The sequence below is a fragment of the Astatotilapia calliptera genome, chromosome 18 (genome assembly GCF_964374335.1).
Source record: "Astatotilapia calliptera chromosome 18, fAstCal68.1, whole genome shotgun sequence".
NCBI classification, from domain to species: Eukaryota; Metazoa; Chordata; class Actinopteri; order Cichliformes; family Cichlidae; genus Astatotilapia; species Astatotilapia calliptera.
Genome location: NC_137439.1, coordinates 19,678,777 through 19,694,887, shown reverse-complemented (window position 1 = coordinate 19,694,887; position 16,111 = coordinate 19,678,777). Strand labels below are relative to the sequence as shown.

The 16,111-nt window shown below is 39.2% G+C and overlaps 1 protein-coding gene across 2 annotated transcripts; it reads right to left on the bottom strand.

Annotated features, from left to right (window-relative positions):
- Positions 1 to 381: 381 nt before the first annotated feature.
- On the bottom strand, positions 382 to 11,892 carry bokb (BCL2 family apoptosis regulator BOK b). 2 transcript variants are annotated; one of them, XM_026148694.2, is made up of 5 exons: positions 11,557 to 11,892; positions 10,831 to 11,145; positions 9,896 to 10,024; positions 3,617 to 3,780; positions 382 to 1,179 (listed from the first exon to the last, which is right to left on the bottom strand). In XM_026148694.2, the coding sequence occupies exons 2-5, from the start codon at positions 11,051 to 11,053 to the stop codon at positions 1,054 to 1,056; spliced, it is 642 nt and encodes a 213-aa protein (XP_026004479.1). In that variant the 5' UTR covers positions 11,054 to 11,145; positions 11,557 to 11,892; the 3' UTR covers positions 382 to 1,053. The 2 variants fall into 2 exon arrangements, with proteins under 2 accessions (XP_026004479.1, XP_026004480.1); XM_026148695.2 differs by lacking the exon at positions 11,557 to 11,892 and adding an exon at positions 11,306 to 11,486.
- Positions 11,893 to 16,111: the final 4,219 nt, after the last annotated feature.

Sequence of the window (16,111 nt, the reverse complement as noted above, 5' to 3'; positions counted from 1 at the left end):
CCACCTCGTATTCCTCACAGCAAGGGTAAGGATGAGCCTGTTATAACAAAAGCATCACAAAAGTCCTGTCTGTGAAGGTTGAAGTTTATTATAGGTTTCATAAAAACTTTTAGACACATTTATAAGTTCACACTTAAAGTGACACCCATCACGCACAATCATCCTAAACAGCTGCTGTAGTGGCGTCCTCATACTGCAGTGGTTTGAAATACAAGTCATTAAATAAAAAAATAAAATCATAAATAGACTATTTACAAATCTAAAAGGAAATCAGTGTCCACAAAAATATGCACATTCAGTATATATATATATATATATATATATATATATATATATATATATATATATATATATATATATATATATATATATATATATATATATATATATATAACCATTCCTCGAGTTCTTTGGCCAAAAATGAGCGCAATGAGATCCAACGTTTCTCTTCGTTATTTTTAAATGGATCATATTTGTAAAGAGACTCTTTGTGCTTTGGTGAAGTACAATAGAGTTACTCCATGAAGTGTAAACAGTTGAATCCACCTGACATTACTCTTGAGGCGTGAACTCACTTTTTCCAGACTCAAACCTCACAACAGGACCCAGCCAGCTGAGCGTCAGTTTCATCACAAACACAGTTTTCGCCTCTTTAAGTGTGAATATTCTGAGAAACACCACATTAAAACGTCTGAGTGTTTGTCTCTGGAGTATGAACAGCCTCACGTTACAACACTGGAGAAGCCTTGCTTACTACACCGGTTAAAGCAGTAAGATAATACATAGAGGCGGAGTGATATGCCCTTAAATGTCACGGTGACTACTCTTTGGATGAAGGGTAACCACTTCACGGGCTCTGCCGACACTGAGAGAACACAAACATTTGTTGGTCAAACATTTGCTGATGGCCATACACAGCAACTGAAATCTACCGGCAGGCTCAATCCCCATCAATCACAGCGACCCTCTCCACTCCAGCTTTTTATTGACAAGTCTGAGATTTTAATCCCACACATGACACCCCCACCGTCCCACCTCCCACACGCTGTTCGTTCACGGCTCCTTCATGATGTAGACATACATCGTCGTGAGGAAGCACTTGAGGGACTCAAAGGCAGAGGACAGCCAGTTTTCTTCAGGGCAAAAATCCTTTTTCACCACACATTTTGTGATCTCCACCTTAACAAAATGAGATAAAAGGGATATTTAAAAACAAACAAACAAACTTGTTAAATTTCTTGAAGTATAAATATTAAAAGGGAAACTTTGTGCTTCCATTTATTTTCTGATATATAAAAAATTTTACACATACACTTTCAGAATGCACTGCAGCAATGGTGGACACTCATATTGAACAGGAGGTGTTTGTGCAAGTAATTCCTATGAGCCAAAAAGCATCAGATGCTTTGCACACTCCATTTCAGATGAGGGTTTTTTTTTCCTACTCTTGAATCTGTATGATGTCACTGATAGCAGACTTTTGCATCAGGTCTGGCTAGTCACAATTGGGAACAGCCAATCATAAGAAAGGAAGAGAATTAGAACTGAGGAGCTACTACGAGGACTGATCTAAGGTCAGTAAGGATTATTTTTGAACTGTGAATCATGCAAAACTACCCTGGTACAGTCCACGAATAGACATAGGAGCTGGAAAAGAGCAGACTAGATGCATTTTAGAGAAGAACAGAGTTTTTAGTACTTAAAAATCACACTTAATGTGTGATTAAATTGCAGTTATTGGAATTACCTTTAAAATCATAAACAATGCTGCGCCGTGCTACCTCATTGAACTCCTTAGTCCACATAACCCTAGGGGAGCTCTAAGATCATCAGGACAATTACTCTTAGGCTACGTTCACACTGCAGGCGAAAGCGACCCATATCCGATCATGCTATGACAGTGTGAACGGTGCAAATCCGATATTTTCAAATCCGATCTGGGTCACTTTCGTATGTGGTACTGAATCCGATACATATCCGATGTTTTAGAAAGCGACTGCTGTTTGAACGGTCAAGTCGCATTAAATCCGCCTTTTACGTCACCGACACAAGACTGAAGCCAATTATCAGCGCCAGAGAAGCGCCCGAGAAGACATCGCGAACGCTTCCTGGCCATCCAGTGTAGATGTTAGTGAAACTGTTGGGAAGACAATGTGAACATTTTATTTGTACTGTATAATCTGCAGATTCTGACAGAAATCTGCAGCTATCATTTGAAGCACCGCTCCTCTCTTAAACAGCAATAAGGATCATTATTAGGTTATTTACATTATTATGTAAATAACAAAATAACTTAAAGCAAAAATTGGGAAACGAAGTCCGAAGTCTGCATATTAAGGGCCATCAGTCAAACAATACTGTTGCTCTGGGTCTAAACAGAGCTCGTTGTGTGTGACAGCTTCTTTTGCGCATGCGGGCCGCTTTGAGCGTTCACACTAGAGCGCGTTTGCTGTCGCATTTTATTTGTAGTGTGAACGAGCAGACAAAAAAATCGGATTTGATCAAAAAATCGGAATTGAGCATTAAGACCTGCAGTGTGAACGTAGCCTTAGTGCAGCCTAGATCCCAGCTAAAGACCAGAGGTGACCGTGCTTTTGCCCTGGCAGCCCCGAGCCTCTGGAACAATCTTCCTGCTGCTATCCGCGCCTCTGATTCCATCTATTCATTTAAATCTCAGTTAAAAACTGTTTGACCGAGCGTTTTCAGTTAGTGCACATTCCCTATATTATTTTACCCTTATGTTATCTTCTACTAATGTTCCACTGTATAAAAACTCCCACCTTATATTTATGAATACTCAGTAATTGTATCCTCTAAACTATGCTCTAATGTTTTATTTCTTACTTTGTACTTTTTTTGGGGGGGGGTACTCTCTTAGAGCCTTTTATCTTCTATCTTATGTTTTAACTTTGTTGTGAAGCACTTTGGTGTACCTTCGGTTTTAAATGTACTATATAAATAAAGTTGCATTGTATTGTTACAAATAAAATTAACTGTTTAAATGAAATTTCATATTTTATTTTCCCCAGTATGTGAGGATCTCAGTATTTTAATTCTAGTCTATAGATGTCATTAGTATTACAGTTTTTGTTTTCTACCTGAATTTGTGAGTCTGAAAGAAAGAAGTTGTAAAATTAATGTTACTGAGGAAATCAAATGAGTTAAATGTCATAATGCCTTTTTACTAGTGGCATTTCTTATTGCAATCTGTTGTCTCTTTTGTCAGTCCACTAAGTAAAAATACTGTCTGACTCGGAAGATGCACAGACACACATACACTAAAGTAAAATAAAACAGTTTGAATATTATTTAAATCAAGCATGAGAATGATCCACTTTACAGCAGAAACTTTTCATCAAATCATCCAGCAGGAAGCCAGAGTAAGCAAATAGCATCCCCATATCTCAGACTGCTGAAAGACGACTGAAAGCTGACGGAGCTTCATGCACAATCAGCATGTTTGTCATGCACAAAGCAGTGCATCAAATTCAAATCCCCACCCCACCCCTGCACACACACACACAAAACTAGCAAATGCAAATCGCTGTTGTATCTCAAATGTCAACTTTTTATGCATTTCATGTTTGCCCAAAATTTTGCTGAGGCAGAAACTTACCCATCCTCCCCGTCGCTTCAGCCAGGGAACCAGGAATTTGCGGACAAACTGTCCCAGACTGTCCACTAAGATGTGCACTGTAGCCGGATGGCCTTGTCTGACACAGTCCACTGCCAGGGCTCCAGCTACCGCAAACATGGACACCACCTTACCCCATGTTATGCCTACAGGAAAAAACAGACACCAGTGGATTATGTTTAATTATTCTATATCTGTGTATCTGTGCTTCCACAGTTCAAGCTGATCTGGATTTTGTTTATCTGCAGCCACCGAAAATCAAACTGCCATCTTTACCCCACTATAAACATCCCCTCCCACACAAAGCAACACCCATCGCTTTCCAGCCTCATATTCTGTGACCTGACAGGAAGCACAGAGGGCAGTTGGTGCACCTTGTAAATATGAAAGTCAACAAACTGGTGTTAATGCTATCGATAAGGCCACGCCAGGCTGTAAAATAAACAGGTTTAGACTGCACTGCCACTGACGCAGTTTCAGATACGGGAAGGTCAACAGGTTCAAAACTGAACTGTGAATGGAGCAGAAGCAGCGGAGCTGAAAAAGACCAAGTATTTGTCCCGTTACCCAAGAGGCACCGACCTCAAAACAGTCCAATATGATAAATGACGGCATCCGGCCACTCCAGGCAAAGTTTCCAGTGCAACGAGGGATTGTTATAACGAACGTCATTGATGCAGTGCAGGGCTTAATGGCATTGGCCCCCTTTAGCCCTGCTTGCATTGTCATGGTTGCTCCTTAGAGCTGAGCCACAGCCTCTGAGTGTGGCTATTAAAGGATAGAGCTTAAATGAGATAACTGTCCGTGGAAGCTGTCAGAGCACGTCATGTCTCCCTCCCTACTGAGAAGCGGGCCAAGAATAGAGACAAGATTGCCGGGGATAAAGCTGGAGGAGAGGAGGGCGGAAAGAGAAAGAACAGAAGTGGGAGGCAGGTGAAGATGGATGGAGGAGAGATGAGCCGTGTTGATTTTACTGAAGGCGACCACAGAACAGATGACTGTTTCCAAAGGAAGATATGTAGATATGATCCACAGATGCCATATAAATGTCATTCCTTTATGTCCACCACAAAGTAATGACTAACTAAAAGCTTAAAGGGTGGTTTTAAAACAATCTCGAGACTGCAGGAAAAACACACATGCCTTTTTTTTTTTTTCTTTATTTATAGTCAAGTTCCAACCCGTCCCAGAGGGCTGGGGCTGCCTGGGTTCACCAGTTTGTTGTTCTTGAGGAGGAATCCCACGCCGTTTCTAAAAACGATACCCTCGTGACGTCAAAAAGAGCAGACATTTATCCAGAACACAAGCATGAAAATGTCATTAACCAAGTCTGTGTTTGATCTTTCCTGGTCCCGCGTCAAAGTTTTACCAGACTCTCTAATCTATTCCCGAGGCGCATACAGAGGACATAAAGTCACTCTTTATTTGGATCCTTCAAAATGTCTTTCCTTCTTTGGACGGTTTACAAAACACATCTGTTGTCAAGACAACATAAATAAAAGAATTAAAAAAAAAAAGGCACAAGACCAAGACCAGCATGATCGACTTCACCCAAATAGACTCAACTAGAATTTAACCAACAGGCTTTTTGACACATTTGTTCTGCAATGTTGTCACTAGATTAGCACAAATCACTCCTAGCCAGGAATAACAGGAAGAACCACTTGGGCTGTTTATCCAGAGGTAACAACTGTGAATCAAGTAAGAAATTCCACATTCAAGCCAGAGCCAGCTGCTGTTGTCCTAAGCCATCTTCTCCTTGGTTTTAATCTAATGAACCACAGGAATAGCTGACCATATGTTTTTATTAAATAAACAAGTACATCAGAAAGGGACAGCTGAGGCAGAGCAGTTTGGTGACAACCTTGGACACATGCAGAGGAAGGATAGTGGATATACTGGGCAAAGGGTGTTGAACATGGAGCTGCCAGGCAGGAGGAAAAGGGCAAGACCGCAGAGAAGTTTCACAGATGGCACAGTGTTATTTACATGACTTAATATGGGAGAGGCTGTGACAGAGGAGGATGCTAGGGATAGGGTGAGATGGAGATGACCTGCTGTGGAGCCTCCACAGGAAGAGCAAGAAGAAGAATAGGTGCAAGGAAGAAGATGTTGCTAAGCTACATCAGCATAGATTGAGACAGGATGACATTTAGCAGAGGAAGCAGAGGATGTTTATCTGTTCCCAGCTCATTAACTTTGAGTCTTTGTTAGTTATTCCAAAGTTCACTTTTTTAAAAAAAAAAAAAAAAAAAAAAAAAACCCAACTAGATCTTATCAAAAAAAGAGTAAATAAACACAAATTAAAATAACAAAAACAACAAAAATATTTTCACCTATTGGCCAACTTATTTTAAAAATTTTGGCTGGTATCTCCTTACCTCAGTCAATGCACTCTGGACTTCTAACATTTATTCCTAGAACTGGGAAACACCCTTTAGACCCAAGTGGTTAACGCCCCATATCTTTGCTTAATTCTGACCAAAAAAATCTTGGCAAAGGTCTTAGCGGGTTGATTAAAAGTAGTAATGGCGAAAATAATACATGCAGACCAATCTGGTTTTGTTCCAAACCGCTATGGTTCAGATAATATTAGGCGGCTGGTTAATTTGCAAAATTATGTTTATGATTCAGTACATCCAACAGTGGCCCTATTGCTGGATGCTGCTAAAGCTTTTGATTGTGTTGAGTGGGATTATCTGTTTAAGACATTAGAAAAGTTTGGTTTTGGTGACAATTTTATTAGGTTGATAAAGATATATGATTCGCCTTCAGCGCGAGTATTGACGAATGGGCTCATATCAGATCTATTTCTTTTACAGAGATCCACAAGACAAGGCTGTCCCCTTAGCCCCAGGCTTTTTGTTATTACTATAGAGCCTTTGGCACAAAAACAGAGAAATAATGTAAATATATTTGGAATTTTGATGGATAATAATCAACATAAGCTTCTATTATATGCAGATGATATGTAGTTACTTATGACACAGCCTGGGAAGTCTATTCCAGCCCTATTAGAATGTATAGAAAGCTTTACGCTGCTTTCAGGGTATCACGTCAACTGGGATAAATCAGAGGCAATGCCTATGTCAGGACACTGCCCTCATACTTTATTTAAACAGTGGGAGTTTCGGTGGTCCGTGAATGGTTTGAGGTATTTGGGGATACAAATTACCTTGGATTACACTAAGATGGTTCGAGCAAATATGGAGCCAATGTTTGAAAGAATAAAAATGGAATTTGGTAGATGGTCCAGGGTACGTCTCACAATATGGGGTAAAATTAGCTGTATTAAGATGATGACTGCACCCATGACCTTTTATATTTTATTAAATATTCCAGATCTAGACTAAGATCTAGACTTTTTGATCCAGCAGTTTCTTTGGGGTAGCTCACCACATTGTTTAAGTATTAAGAAACTTCAAGCGAGTGCAAAACAAGGAGGTTTTTCATTGCTTAATTTCGAATGGTATTATTGGGTGATGAATGTGAAACAACTTAGAGCTTGGTTATCTACTGTTAAACCCATTTGGTCCCATATAGAGACGGAAGTTAATGGCGGTATTTCTCCTTGGAAGGAGCTGTTTGATACCAGTCATAAACTTACCCATCCTATAATTGCAAATGCGAAGACATTGTGGTGTAAATTACATAGGGCGGGTCGCTGGGACTTTATTAAATCTCCTTCGACAACCTTATGGAGTAATAAAAGAATTTTAATTGGAGGGACATCGGTTGACTGGTTACAGTGGCGTAAGGCAGGCATCATTTATGTATCAGATTTATTTGACTGTGGGACCAAATGTTTTTTAAGCTTTGATAAAATTGTGGAGTTATATAAGTTGCAGCATAATCAATTCTGAAGATAAGCTCAAATACATAGTTCATTATCGAAGTGGCTGGGAACCCCTTTGAGTTGTCCTGTGGGCAGCCCTGTGGAAGTCGTGCTCTCAAGATCATCCTTGGGTAAAGGTATCACTTCTAAGATTTATCATTTATTGCAAGAACGGTCAGCTGACCCGCTCCTTAAAGTTAAGGGCTACTGGGCCCAGGACATGGCATTGGACATATCCTTCAGTTGAACGGGATTCATGTTTTCAAAATGTTAATACTATGTATAAAGAAACAGGCAGTAGATTTATTCAACTTAAGATAATCCATAGGTGGCATCGAACACCGCAACAATTGTATAAATGGAACCTGGCCCCTACGGACGAATGTTGGAGATGTGATGGTCAAAACGCTTTGATTTTACATATCTTATGGAGCTGTTCGGCACTTCGGGATTGGTGGGAAAACATAATGGAGGTAATTTTCAGTGTTTTGAAAAGGAGATTTGGTATCTCACCAAAACTGTCCATACTTGGTATAACCACAGAACTTTCTGATGGAGATTTTTCCAGTTATACAAAAAGATGGGTTATTCAGGCTCTTACTACGACCAAACAGGTCCTGCTAAGACATTGACGGAAAAAGAACCCCCTCCCTATGAAGAGTGGCTAATGACAATGGCTAAGTTGGCGTCTTACGAAAAAGTGACTTATGGTTTATTAGATAAATTGCTTCAATATGATTGTATTTGGTCCATCTTCACAAGCTGGCTTTCTGTAACTTGAAGAACAGAGGAGTAATGACAGAGTGGTGGTGTGGGGATTGGTGTGCGAAGAAAGAATAGGATAACTTCCCTTTGTTTTTGTTTTTTGTTTGGTTTTTTGTTGTTGTTGTTTTTCTGTTTGTTTTTGTTGTTGTTTTTTAAAATTATTTATTTATGCATTTAAGTTCTGCTATTGAAGTTTAAAATGAAATAAATAAAAATTGTTGATGATAAAAAAAAATTATGGCTGGTATCATCCCAGAACTCCACTGGTGTAGCCTGCAAATTTTTACATAAGGGTATTAAAGTAAGGCTGTGTCTATGTTAGACTGGATGTAATAATAATAATAATAATAATAATAATAATAATAATAATAATAATAATAATAACAACAACAACAACAACCACCAGATGAATTATTTGCCAAAAACAACACCTGAACTATGTGAGGACACAATTACAAGATTTACTCAGAGTTCAAAAATAAATAAATAAATAAATAAATCACACCACCAAAGAGCACAGCTGGAGATTGTGATTTTCTTTGTGCACAACAGCAGTTGCTTCTGTATCAGTACAAAATTTAAGAACAAAAAAAAAAAAAAAAAAAAAATCAAGAAAATGCAGACAAAATTAAGCACCAGAATTATGTTACATATCTTATAATTGGCTAAATGATTCTTCTTTCAGCTTTAGCCTTATTTGGAAGACTTCACCACAGCGGACAGATCAGCACACCTACATCTACACTCGATAACTATCCTGAAGGAACTCACCCAGGGATTTGTGTCTCCTAGATTTTGAACCGTCTTCGTTAGCACACTATGGAGTTAGCAGCTAGCTTTCTTAGACTAACAGTGACTACAATTCAACCTCATACAGCCATCCGGCCTTCATTCTATTTTCTTAAATGCCCATCCAACCAGACTCAAGCCTGTCCCGGCTGACAGCGGGTGAGAAGCATGCTACCCCTAACGTAACATACACATTGTAGGGTTACAGAAAGAAACCAGAAGCAACATGGAGGAAAACTCAAAGATAACCTAAGAACATGTAGGCTCAGGAAGGTCAAAACTCAGAAAAGCCAAAAACCAACTAGAGAATCTAAAATCTTTTCTTAGGCAACACCATTATCCCCTGCCGCTCTGCATTAATTTTCCTTCCTGTGCATCGTTTTGAGAGGCCCAAGATTGGACATGCTGGCTTACACTTTAACACTATGCTACATTAAGCCATCCATCCATTTTCTACTGCTTATCCAGTTCAGGTTACACCCTGTGCAGGTCGCCAATCTGTCACAGGACTACTCTATATTAATTAAAGAAAAATGTTTGAGTTCTCTTAGCAAGACACGACAACGCTACCAAGAAGCCCTTTTATGTTCAGCATCCACATCCCAAACTTGGGCTCAATTTAGTAAACTAATGTCTAAACATAGAAACTTGGATGTAAGACTAATTATGTGTTTCAGATGGAGTCTCACTCCACCTACATCTGATTCGCACCCACTCACTCTGAGCCGAATGAGCCTGGTGAAAGCTGCAGAGGTTCACAGTCAGTGCCTCCATAAGCAGTCAGCAGTGAAGGTCACTTCCTGTGCTCTTTTAATTTCTACTGCGATGCATCATCATCATCATCAACACTGAGCTTCATAACAGCCTTGTACCTGCTGAGAAAATCTCTGTTGCTACACCGATGAAGGCATCCGAAACCATGTTCTCCATGGCAACAGAAATGTTGAGCTGCCGCGCCACGTTCCTGTACAAACTGGGCTGTATACACTCCAGCTCATCGCCTAGGTAACAGAGGGAGAGCAGAAACAAAAAAAAGAAAAGGAGAAAAGTCTGTTAGGAAGTGAATCTGAGCGAAGGAGATTAAAAACAGGTGAACGTGTACCACGTCACACATTTTAACCTGCTTGAATATTGAATTCAAACATTTCACGTGACAAGAGTTCCCTCAGATACCCGTGTGCTGAGAAAAGATAGATGTGAAGAGGAGGGCTGGACCGCTGCTGCCTGGTTTTGGTTCAAGCTCTTCTCACACATGCAGATATAATCCTCGACTCATCATTTGGTCTGAGCTCATCAGAGCTTCAAATGCTCAGTACAGGCTGTATAGACATGTGGAGTATAAGCCTAATGTGTTGCTTTAATATATTGCAAATGTAGCAAATACTCCAGACACAGGATCATAATGTAGGTGATCAGCAAATTCAGTCTCTAATCATTCGCAATTTTCTGGTTTCTTTACCATTCTCTGAAAGCAGGTGTAAATTCAATACAGCCGTTGCTACTTTCTGACATTTTATGGGCCAAACAAATAATCAATTAGTTGAGCAGCTAATCGGCAGATCGTGAAAATGGAATGCATGTTAGATTGCAAATGCATGAAATGTAATGTCAATCATTTCTGAGATGCTTAAACACAACATTTCCTTTCATTTTAAGTATGGTTGTTGGACAAGAAGAAGAAAAAACATCCCAAAGATACCCATTATCCTTTTTTTTATGTCATGCTATTTTCATGACAGCACTAATAATGAAGCAAGGCAATCATAGTTCAGAGGTCATCGATAAGGTGGCATTTATGGAAACTTACCAAGACAGAGAAGCACCATAGACACTTCAGCCAGCGCTGTGTTTGAGGGAGAAAAATTGAGTTCAGTTTTAGACCATCCCAACCCGTTTTGGTTGAGCCTCGACAAGATGTAGTCTCTGCACAGCGCCTTAGACTGGGTCACCAGCTCCTTCTCGGTCAGTGATCGGTCAAACACATCCAGGACCTCTGCAGCAAACACTGAAGACCTGCGCAGGACCTCCATGTCCTCATGCAGGGTGAGGGGGATCTGTAAGTCAGAGAGCCTCTGACCTCTTTCAATCAGCTCAGAGTTCAGTGGTGAAGATAATATGGCAGCTGTGAGGAATAGGAGTAGATGAAAAGAGGTCAGATAAGAGGAAAACGAAGCAGGTGATTAAAAATCCCTGCTGCTACTACACACTTTTTTTTTAATTCACAAGAATGGTGGGTGAGTGTATAAAGACATTTGGATTCTAAAACAGGAGCAGAAACTTACATAAGAATATGATGGAGGCGTTATTGTTGTGAGTCACATGGTGGGATAGTCAACTTATTGCTACACTTCTTGGATTATGCAACAACAAACGGCGATACCACAAAATGACTGAGGAAATATTTTGTTTCCCAGTCTCAATATAACACACACGCACGCACAAACCCATCGAGCTTTTTTCACTGCAGTCACAACTTAACCCTAATTTTAAATCCCTGAACCGCTTTAACACGCGAGAAAAAGACCACGCTTACCATCAGCATATCCACATGATGACAAACACCTGCGCCTGATGTCGCAAACGCGATTTATCCGATTTATTAATTAGCAGACGTTTCAGAGCGAATCTCTGAGGTCTTTCAAACAAAGCTGGACTGTCAGAGCAAGCGCATAAAAACTCCTCCACTGTGCAGACAAACCGGCCCAGACAATCAAGCAAACAACGGGCGAAGTTCTGCTCTCTTTTCCACGCAGCGGATAGTGGGTCCACTTGCTTCTCCGAGACGCACCGACGGAGGGGAGGGAGGCGGGTGGAGGACGCCTACCTGTTGTTCCACCTTGCCATTGGCGCGCGGTGGGTGTGCTCGTTTCAGAGCCGGGAAAAGCCCGGATAAGGAGTTTGACAGCCGCCGCCTCCCTCCCACCACAAGCAGCTTCTCACCCCGGCGGACAGAGGGAGACAATTCAACTGTAACTACTTTCATTCACAAATCTGAGGGGCGATTAGCTCGGCTTTAATAGAATAGCCAGTTCGTTTGAATTTCTTCTAATATTCAGCCTTCAACACACTGATGCAAATCACCATTATGCTGTGATTTGAGCACAGGTGTGACTCAGGAGACGATCACCTGCCAAAGTTTATGTAACTGTTCCTGAAGCCAGAATTGTGCCACTGTCAATCCCCTGCAGAGCTCCTTCACGCCGCTAGATGTCCCGCTCTGCTCGTGGGTGTTGTTTGGTAATATCTATGTAGATTTACTGCATTGCATCCTGATCTTTTTATTTATTTATCTATCTAAGATAATGAGATAAGATAGGATAACTCTTTATTGTCATTGCACTGTCATACTTAGTACAAATACAAAGAAATATTTGCTACAGTCATGGAACACAAAAGAAAAAACTCTTAATGTCTTTATATTTTCTGTCATCTATTCAGTCAAAGAAGACAAGATATTTTTTGTTGTTGTTGTTTTCTGCTGTGTGTGTGTGTGTGTGTGGATGTGTGGATGTACTTGTTTAAACATCTTTTTGAGGACCAAAAATTAGTATCCCATTATACTTGTGGGGACAACAGTCACTTCTGGGGACATAATGCCGGTACTCACAAATTTGAAAGCGTTTTTGAGGCTCAAAAATTGTTTTTTTAGGGTTAGGGTTACAATTGGGTTATGGTCAGGGTAAAGGTTAGGGTTAGGGTTAGGTATTCATTTCTGATGGTTGCAGTTTTAGTAAGGGGCTAAGGAAAGCAATGTCCTCACCAAGATATGAAAATGTGTGTGTGTGTGTGGCTTTTTTTATTTAGTTTGTTTGGCTTTTTAGAAAACAAGTACTCTAAGTAGGAATAAATATTACAATGTAAACTATATGAAAAATAACAGGTGAAAGGCATTGGTTAAATGTAAGTTTTTTTTATTTGAAAAGACTGTAAAAATAATTTTTTAAAGTATGTAAAATTAAATATTTTGTTATTTCATTTCAAACAGTCATCCTCAAAAAAGAGAAAAGAAAAACTGTTATTTGCTACTTTGCTTTTAAATTGCTCGTGTGTTTTAAATTATAAAAACTAATCCAAAGGATTTTTTTGAACTGGCTTCATTAATTTCCCTGCAGTGTTGCTGTTTCTCCTGTGTTTTGAAGACCTGAGCCATTTATCCTCTTAAAATATCCACAACTGAGAATTACATAAAAGCAAAACAGCAATTTGTGCAAACACGGATTCAAACAATGTGGACACAGGAACTCAAGAGAAAACTGGATTTTAAGTGTAGCAAACTGAAACTGTTAAAAAAAAAAAGTTGTAAAAAACAAATACAAAAATTCAGTATTGTGATAAATGTTAGTGTGAAGATGCTCTGGTTATAAAAGGGTAAACTACAGCTGGATGTGAAACTATGAACGGTCTCTTGTATCTTTGCTTTTTCTCTTTTATCATAATTCTATATTTCAATCGGTTAAAGATGTAATTTTCCTTACATGTTGACTTTTTTGTATAAGTGTAGCTGTAGTTTTAACCTACGTCCTTTCACATTTCCTTTTTCTTTTAATCCCTATAAATGAACCGAATAAAGAGAAAGATTTTATTATTTTTTATTGTAAGCTAAATGCACAGAAAGATGATTTGCAAAGTCAAATCTCAGCAGAGGATTGCAAATGAGCTCCTGCTCAAACAAGGACACCATGCCTCAGATGATCACACTACACATGCTTAATGTTTATGTAACATCTGCCAAGTTAAACTCTGACAGTATAAATATTCCAGACATGAGGACTAAATGCTCAGAGGCCAAAGGAACATCGTGTCACTGTGTTTGTCTAGACAGAAAGCTTAGAGAAAGACCTCGGAGTGAAATAAAATCCCACGAGAACCAAAGTGATACAAAAAATAAACAGAAAACATTTTTTAATGCCAAAAACATAATTGCAAAACTTGACAGACAAAAAGCAACTTGGGGACCTTTTTTTTTAGTTTGATACAGCTCTGACACATAGTCAGTCTGAATAACTTCTTGCTGCACATTATGTAATTTATTTGTTATTCTATACTCTTGTGGAAAAAAGAAACATCTTGTCCTTTAGGTCTTCAGCAGAGGGGATTGAAAACTAAAGTTTCAGGAAGACAAACGCACAGTCATAAATGTACAACACACACATATTTTTGAATTTCTTCTTCTTCTGTAACTCAGAAAGTAATCACACACCACTTGCACTTTTACCCCCCTTTAGACAAAAAAAATGAAATTAGGAATGACGAATGATGGCCGTTCCTCCTCAAAACCAAGCTAATAATCTGCAAACAGATTAGACTTCTGCATGGTGATTCCCTGAAAGAGTGTTTACCTCTCTTGGCATGTTGATTGCTGCTGATGCAGGCTTTATTCACATAAGGATTAGATGAAGCATTATAAAGTTAAGTCATTGTTTTCACTGGGAGTGCACTTACTTGTCCAAACTCAGGTGAATGGGAACATATGATCTCAAAAGATTTTCGGTGTGGCTTCTTGGTTCAGTCAGTTTTGCACAATAAAGTAGTTTTCAAGGCTTTAACATTTAAATGCATGATCAAAAAGAAAAAATAAATAAATACATTTATAGGGTCAGACACCTGCAATAACTTATTAAAAGTCCAACTTAAATACTTTTCTATATGTAAAGGGAATCAGAATAAGTAAAGTGAGACTATAATGTGTTTTGCAGTATTTTGTATAGTATTTTTTTTTCTAAATTACAACCTGTATACTGTTTACATGATCAAAATTAACTGAACAAATCCAAAACAATTAATAAATAAAACCAAGCTTGAACTCATAGCACTGAATGGATTTTTCTAGAATACCCACAATATGAAAAGGTTTTGTCAGGCTTTTGAAATTCCTCACCTAAAGCTTGCCATTGAAATGTTACTTAAGATCTCAGACTCCAGTTATCTTCCATTGCAGACAGGCACCTGTCTTAGTTATTAGCAAAACAGTTGCCAGATAAGTGATTTTATTGTAAGAAAACAGTGATAAGAAAGAAAAAACCTTTTCACACATATGATCAGTATCACAAACCTGAATTTTCACATCCATGGGGAGGGGAGAAGAAAAAGAAAAGTGCCTTTCAGCTCCAGTGTTTGGTAATGTCTCTACAGTTTTGTTTAGATGGGCTGCAAACAAGCAATGGATTAAAAATGATAATGTTGGGGTATATATACATAAACGTAATGAATTACATAACTCGGCCACTGCTAACCACATGTGAACTCGACTGTGTTTCTTCACAAACAGCACAAACTGCTCTGGAGTGCCAGCTTCCACAAATGACAGAATCACTGAAGAGAGAATGTATGAGCATGGGCAACCATATGATTTCTTAAGCAATCCTCACTGCTATTACATAAAGCACAGAGCTGAGAATTTAAAGAATCCCCCCCACATCCATTCATTCATTTTTCCACATCCAGATGAGGCCCATCCTGCCTAATTTTCCACAATTGGCAAAGTGAGGGAAACTATTATCTGCGCTGCGCAGCGGGACTGAATGTCAGCTTGTTTGCCGGTTTGTTAGCTCATATGCGATAAACTAAAGTCAGTGTTTAACAGTCACAGGACCAAGATGGACAGGGAGTGTGCTGTATTATTTAGGAATATGGCAGCAATGGAAAACAGCTGACCACGTCGCTGGAGACAAAAACACCAAGTCTCACATTCATGTCAGCTTATGCTTAAAAAGGGCAAAAACACTCCAATAAGCAACATGTTGCTCTCACCCTGCACAGTTAGACTTGGTTTGGATGATCATTTTAAGTTCAAGGTTTTGTCACATTTCCACCAATGCATGGATGATTTAACATATAAGTGTCATTGCATAGAGTTCTGGCTGCATGTGAAACTGACAGCGCCCATGAATTTAGCATGCTTTTAGAAGAAGTCCTTCACTTTTGTAAGAGCCCTGTCTCTGGGTGAAACTGAACTGTTAATATGTTAACAAGATCAGGATATTACACTTACCTGTCGAGTTTTTAAGGGGCTCTATCTGAAACTAAAACTGCCCATGTTGGAAAGTCTTTACTTTCTGACACAATGCGTTGCATTTCCAAAAGAATTT

Coding starts and splice junctions, on each gene's coding strand:
- bokb (XM_026148694.2), bottom strand. CDS start 11,053: ATGGAGGTCCTGCGCAGGTCTTCAGTGTTTGCTGCAGAGGTCCTGGAT. Junction 10,025..10,830: donor TATGGTGCTTCTCTGTCTTG/GTAAGTTTCCAT, acceptor TCTGTTACCTAG/GCGATGAGCTGGAGTGTATA. Junction 3,781..9,895: donor AACAGAGATTTTCTCAGCAG/GTACAAGGCTGT, acceptor TTTTTCCTGTAG/GCATAACATGGGGTAAGGTG.